The 7,114-nt window shown below is 49.7% G+C and overlaps 1 protein-coding gene across 2 annotated transcripts in view; it reads right to left on the bottom strand.

The window, feature by feature from the left end:
• Positions 1 to 7,114, bottom strand: part of Ksr2 (kinase suppressor of ras 2) — a 443,310-nt gene that overhangs the window by 123,083 nt on the left and 313,113 nt on the right. For both annotated transcript variants that reach the window (XM_008847447.1, XM_008847448.1), the window contains exons 6-7: positions 6,060 to 6,129; positions 3,084 to 3,167 (exon numbers count right to left, since the gene is read on the bottom strand). In XM_008847447.1, coding sequence (XP_008845669.1) covers positions 3,084 to 3,167; positions 6,060 to 6,129 — 154 coding nt within the window. The remainder of the gene's footprint in view (positions 1 to 3,083; positions 3,168 to 6,059; positions 6,130 to 7,114) is intronic.

Raw genomic sequence — 7,114 nt, 5'->3', positions numbered from 1 at the left:
CCTCCTCCTCCCTTCTCCCTCCTCTTCCCTCCTCCTCCCTCCTCCCTCCCTTCCGCCCTCCTTTTCTTTTCTCCTCCCTTCTCCCTCCTTTCCTTGTTTTCTTTCTTTCATTGTCTTTTTCTCTTTCTTTCAGCAGGATTTCACTATGGAGTCCAGGCTAACCTTGAACTCTGGACTCTCCTGTCTCTGTTTCCCAAGTACTGGGCTGATAGGCCACCAGGCTTGGCTGCCTGCTTTGCTCTTAGTAGTTAGCATCATCCAGTCTCGGGATCTATTTAGGGGAATTCACTTCATTCACTGTCTGCCACCTCCTGCCACAACCCCCACCCCGGTCCCCAGCATATAAATTCCATCAGAGCAGACCTTTCTCTATGTCATTCCCTGCAGCTGCCTCCCCAGTGCCCGGAAGAGCCCTTGGTGAGCAGTATTAATGTCGAACACTTGAACCCCCCTGAATCAAAAAATCTGAAGTCCAAAATTCCCCCCAAACTTCTGAAACACCAAAAGAATGCCAGAGGGGGAGGATTACTACCCCATACCTCATGGGGGGGGGGGAATCACAGCTAAAACACAGGCTCACCAGAAATACCACACATTACCCTCAGGCTAGGTATGTTATGTGAGGTAAATTTAAAACACAAAGGAGGGCCTGGAGTGATGACTCAGTGGTTAAGAATACATATTGCTCTTACAAAGGAACCAAGATGGGGACCCAGCACTTATGTTGGGCAGCGCACAACCTCATGTAACTCCAGCTCCAGGGGATCTGACACCTCTGACCTTCATGGACACCATACTCATGTTTAGACTTGAGTCTCATCTCCATGACATCTCATTATGTATACAGATATTTGCATTATACAGATATTCCAAAATCAGAATAAATGACAAACCTACAAACCCTTCTGGGCATCTCAGGTGAAGGTCTCTCAACCTGTAATATTAAGTACTCAACTGGAAAGTGTCGACCTTCCCGTTTCTCTAAGAAGCAGCCTCCTTGTTCTGGGCACCACCTCCCTAAACGGTGGCCTGCCGCCCTTCTTTACTTTCTTTACTGTGTCCTCTTAACTCCTTGGCCAGGGAGCCTGTGCTTCAATGGCATGATCAGTCATTAAATGTGCCTGTTCCTTGAAAACACATGTAAATGAATGGTCATCCACCCTCACCACAGTGCTCCCCTGTGAGAAATGACCCAGAGGGTGAGTGTGGCGGTTTGAATGAAAATGTCCCCCATAGGCTCCAAGTATTTGGACATTTTGTCCCCAGATGACGGCGCTGTTTTGGGAGGTTTTAGAAGGTGTGGCTATCCTGGAGGAAGCACATCACTGGGGTGGGCTTAGAGAGTTCTTAAGCTTTGCCAGATCTCCAGTTGTTCTCTTGCTTCCTGTGCCTGTGCTGATGTGAGAGCTTAGCTTCTGCTGCTCCTGCTCCAGCCACCTCCAGCCACCATGCCTCCCCGCCATGACGGACTGTAATTCCCCTGGAACTGTAAGCTCAAATAAACCCTTCCTTCTATAAATTGCTTGGGTCAGTGTTTCTATCACAGCAACAGAAGAGTGACTAATACAGTGAGTGTCAGTGACAACTGACACCAGCAATGCATGCTCATCATTATATCCCGGGGTAGTTCTTAATTGTGTTGTAGCTTGTGTAAATATACGGTTAGGACCCTGAAGCAGGCCAGAATGCTATGATGGCAATCGGCCACTGTCACTGTTTTGCCAACTTTCCAAGGTCTGAGCACACGCTGGGGTCGCAGGTGCCACCCAACCAGGGCTTGGTTTGAATTCTCACCCCACCCTCCATGTGCTGGGAACTATTTCTGTACAAAATGGAATGAGGAGAGGAATGCTCTTGGTGAAACACTGTGGTCTTAGGCCAGATGTGGTGGTACAGGCCACTAATTCCAGTATTTGGGAGGCAGAGGCAGGGCTATCTCTGTGAGATAGAGGCCAGCCTGGTCTACACAATGAGTTCCAGGCTAGCCAGAGCTACATAGGGAGACTCTGTCTCAAAACACAAAACAAAACGAAACAACAACAAAAAACACACTTCAGTCTGGGGCAAGGACATTTCAGTGACTTCTTCCAAAAGTCCCACAGTGGGTGTCAATTATCATGTCCACTTTTCAGAGGAGAAAACTGAGCTCAAGATCACAGAAAGAGTTCAAGCTCACACAGGGAGCTCGGTGACAGACCTGGGACCCAAACTCAGTGCTGGCAGCTTCCAGAGCCTGGGCTTCTCTCCTCGGCCCTCTCATCTGCTCCAACCCTCCTCTCTCAACCATTGGCAGGGTCTGAGACTTTGCTCATTACTTCTAGAACAGAGAGCAAGGAGTGAAGACCCCTCTGGGTTCCACCTCTAGTGCTGAAAATTGAAAAATCTTGGGAAGTATTCAGCCTCACTGACTCCTGGCTGTGTCCCTGTCACCTAATTACTTGACTTCAAAGCTTCCACACAGCAGGTGTGAGGATGTGAAGGCCACTTCCCCTATAGAACACATGACTAGATACAGTTGAGATGGATCTCCAAGGCAGCAGGTGTACTGGGGAGATCAGGCAGCCTCCAAGTCAGACCCAAGAACGTGCCCTTGTGCATCTCAGAGTCAGAAAGATGAGTACCACGGTGGGATGCCAGCTCTGAATGCTAATTCACAGCAATTACTGCCCCCTCCCTTAGATCATGGAGCTAAAGGCTCCCCAGGGACTGGAACTAATTAACCCTCCCCACAGCCTAGGATGGTTGGAAGCTCTGCACCTCTCTACTCAGGTGAGACTGCCAGGCTGGGGTGGTGGGAAGAGCCACAAACATGTCCCTGCTGCTATTCCCCCACCATCATGGGACAGGATGGGGGGGTGATGCCACTGGGCACCCCCAGGGCTAGTCTTCCCACCACCCTCCCTTAGCTCTGGCTTTATTCAGAACTCCCCTACCCATAGGTCCACCTGGGACCCATTTCTGAACTACAGAGCAAAACCATCTCTCCCCAGAGTCAAGAAACCAAAATTCCAGGACTGTCAGTGTGTGTTCGCACACTGGCTGACCCCAGGCATTGCAAAGTCCCTTAGGATATAACCACTCACTTGCAGTTTTTACACTTGAGGCCGAAAAGCATTCCTTTCCCACAGACTGTACAGGTCTGAGACATCCAGTACTTGGTAGAAAACCTGTGGGAAAGAGACAGGAAATGTTAACAGACTCTTGAAGGGGAAATGGTGGGCCTGGATTCCATTTCTTCAAAGACAGTGAGAAGTTTAATCAAGTTGCTTAAATTGGCAGAACGTCAGGTTCCTTACCTATAAAGTGGGGGTGACAAAGACATGAACCTCACAGGTATAGAAGTCAGCTCAGGCCTGTCAAAAGGGTCAGAGCACCTGACACATAGGTAATGAGCAATGAATTGGGTTGTGACAATGCTATTACCTTGGCATTTATTCATTCGACAAACATTATCTGATGGCGTATTATATACTGGGTTCAGTTCTAGGACAGAGCAATGAACCCCAAACTTTGGAGGGAGAGGGGAGTCCCCCAAATGGAAATCTTTTCACACCATCAACTCACCCCCTGCCCAGTTACCACCTCTTGCAACAAAAACAGAAAAATGAGGCCCCCAGTGCAGACTGGAGGTGCTAGATTGACTCTCTGAGCATCCCTCCCGTGCTGTGGCAGGCTTTCTTCCTTGAGATAGGAGAGAAAGGCAGGACTAGACCTGAGAAAAGTATTGAAGGTTGCCAGGTCACAGTTAATTTTAATTTTCAATTTGTGCCACCGTCGGCAGGAGTCGCATCTAATCTCTCCTGCCTCCTCTGAGTGTCAAAAGGGAACTTGGACGTGGTTATGTAACTCGGAGACAGAGAACTTTGAGGGAAGGCTGCCTCCCTCTCTGCTGTCCTCTCTTGCCAGATCTGGGTCAATCCTTCTCCAAACTCCACGAGCCACAGCCTGAAGCTACCACAGCTAAGCAAATAGCAATATTCACAGCAGAGATGCCGGCTGCCAACGCTCCCTCTGCAGCTTTGGACTTGGTTAAGCCCTTTTGGGTCTTAGCAAGGTTTAGCAGGTCTGCTCTGCAAGCTGGGGCAGCTCGGGGCAGGGATACCTTAGGGCAGAGATAGCTCAGGGCAGGGGCTGGGAAAGGACCCATCAGTGGGCAGGCCAGGATCGAAGGGCAGGAGTGAGTGACTGCAGACAGTTCTCTCTCTTTTCTAGCCCTATCCTATCCCCAGGGATGCCTCTCCCTGTTGTCTGGCTCTTGCTGAGGTAATTCTGATGACAGAGAATGAGATCTGTTGGTGGTAGTGGTGGTGTTTTGAGACAGGATTTTACTATGTAGCCCAGGTTGGCTTCAAACTCTCTTCATCCTCCTGCCTCAGCCTCCTGAGTGCTGGGATTGTACTGCAGACCTGACAAGGCAGGGATGGGACTTTGATTTCATTTTTTTATGAAGCTAGAGTCTCTCCTTCCTGGCATCCAGCCCAGGGGAAACATAGGTTAGGGATGAAGAGCAAGTCACCTGGAGCCTGGCCTCACTAGGAAGCCAGACCTAAGCCCAATACGGTCAGCCTGGCTTCTTCCCCTGGGCAGCAGCAGCAAGAGGTGGGGCAACCAGCAGTTCCAGTGCCAGGATGTGAAAGCCAGGGATTATCCAGGGGGTGGGGCTGGGGCAAGAGTGTGGCAAACCCAGGGGTGTGGCTGAGCCAGAAGTGTGACCAATTCTGAGGGGTGGCTGAGCCAGGGATGCAACCAATCCAGAGGTGGGACTGAGTCAGGGATGTGGACAACTGAGGGGTGGGGCTGAACTGGGGACGTGGACAACCCAGGGGTGGAGCTGAGCCAGTGAACATAAGAAGACCCTCATCTTTCCTCCCCATCCCTCCATGGCTCAGCCTGGTCATTGCTCAGTCTGGGCATTGACCTGTCACTGTTTCTCAATGCTTTCTCCACAGGCCTCTGCTTTTGAGTTTTAACAAGGACCCTGTCAATATTCTTCTTTGAAAGCTGCTGATGAGCTGCCACCTCGGAGAGCCCTCATTCCCACCTTGCCCTGGGCTGTGGTCATGTGTCTGTGTTGGTCCTTGGTCCCTGGTGTTTCTCCCTTCAGTCCAAATCCCCGGGGACTGTCATAGTGTGTCATCAGACCCTTCCCTAGCTGGCCAACTCCCAAGGGGCACTGGACTCGACAAGCCTCCCCCAGCTGGTGGGACTGAGCCAGAAGTGTGATCAATTCTGAGGGGTGGCTGAGCCAGGGATGACAGGCTGAGCCTGGGGACAGAAATTAAGAAATACACAGGCTCAAGTGAATTAGCTTTAAAGCCCCTCTTATCTCCCAGGGCCTCAGTTTCCCATCTGTCAGTGGGCTTCACCATCCTTGCCTGTCCTTCTCACCCTACCCTGCCTCTAAAAATGAGCTCAGCCAGCCATCTTTGATTGACTGGGTGGAGAAAGCCCCAGCCTAAGGTACTTAACAACAGTACCAGCAACAGTGTGCTGAGCACTTAGCAGTCATTTCATTTTCAAACCCTGTGGATAGGCAGAATTTATGGAAGTTATGAAATTTGGCTTAATTCCAAAAAAGTCTCTGAATATAGTGTGACGTCATCTTTTCCCTAGCTTCTATGCTTATTTCCTGGACGGAGAGTGTCATTTTATCTCACTAAAGATCTTGATTATAATATCCTAGCCTGCCTCTGCCCTTTGTTTGGCTGTATGTTGTGTGTTTCTTGACAATAAAAACGACATTTTAAAAAAAAATGGAACCCAGGGAGGTTAAGTCATTTCTAGTGGTTGCAAAGCTTTGCTAGCAGGAATTGGAACACAGGTCAGTCTGACTCTAAAGCACCAGCTCTCAATCACTCTGTGTGGATTTGGTAAGGGCAAAGTTAATAAGATGCAGAAAGCCAAATCTTCCAGTTGCCACTTAGGCCAGCAAGGATAGAAGGGCATGAAGATGTCTGAGCTGGGACCATACATATTATCTGGCACCCATGGATGTCAACCTCCTAGCTCCTTGGGCATCAGCCTCCCATCCCCACGGTTCCCCCAGAAGACCAGCCTACCTGTGCTTGATGGAGTTGCCCAGGTCTCTACGTGGGATCTGCGGGGACCAGCGTGGCACTGAGAGTGTGTCTGTGGAGAGAAGAGTAGACAGGAAGGGCTGTTATACAGTGTGTAGAAGGCCAGGCTGGCTCTGCCTAAGCCTTGAAAGTAAAAAAGGAAGGCAAACCGTTTCCGTCTCCTGAACCACACCAGGTGGAACCTCAGTTTAAGGTTGTGGGGTCAACTGGCAGGAAGGTTCCCCAGGCAGGACAGGCAGATGTCTCAAAAAATAAGCCAGCCAAGGCCAGGCATAGGGGGGCATGCCTGTTACCTCAGCACTCAGGAGGCTGAAGCAGGAGGATCCTGAGTTGGAGGTCAGCCTGGGCTACATAGTGAGACTGTCTCAAAAAGGAGGAAGAGGAAGAGAAGGAGAAGAAGGACAAGGACAGTGAGGAAAATAATGAAAGATTGAGGAAAAGAAGGAAGAAGATTCACATGGGCACGTGAGATGCCTTAGTGAATAAAGGCGCTTACCACCAAGCCTGACCACCTGAGTACCAATCCCTGGCTCCACATGGTAGAAGGAGAGAACAGACTCCTGAAAGTTGTCCTTTGACCTACACTAAATAAATAAATAAATAAAATGCAATTTTAAAATATAAGAAGAGAGCAAGAGAGCAGGGAGAGAGAGAGGGGGAGAGGAGAGGAGAGAGAGAGAGAGAGAGAGAGAGAGAGAGAGAGAGAGAGAGAGAAGTAGCTATAGAAAGAATAAAACAGAGCCCTCAGCATACACCAGGCATGGACCGAGTGACTCCCATGATCAGCCAGCTGCATCCTTACAGCCCCCCAGGAATAGGGCTGCCAGTCCCCCAGCTGTACAGATAGGGGAACAGAGGCTTGCTCAAGGCTGTACACCTCATAGCTTCATAGCAGCTACAAATCCCAGTGGGAAGCACCTCTGAGTCTGGCAGGATCCATATCTAGATTGTGCTGTACTCCTTTGTCTACCCTTGGTACAGCCCACATGATGCCTTACTTAATATTTTATGTTCAATCCATTTTTTGCTCAAATATT

Source organism: Nannospalax galili, unplaced genomic scaffold (genome assembly GCF_000622305.1).
Source record: "Nannospalax galili isolate Female #2095 unplaced genomic scaffold, S.galili_v1.0 scaffold120, whole genome shotgun sequence".
Classification (NCBI taxonomy): domain Eukaryota; kingdom Metazoa; phylum Chordata; class Mammalia; order Rodentia; family Spalacidae; genus Nannospalax; species Nannospalax galili.
This window is presented reverse-complemented; position numbering and strand designations above follow the sequence as displayed.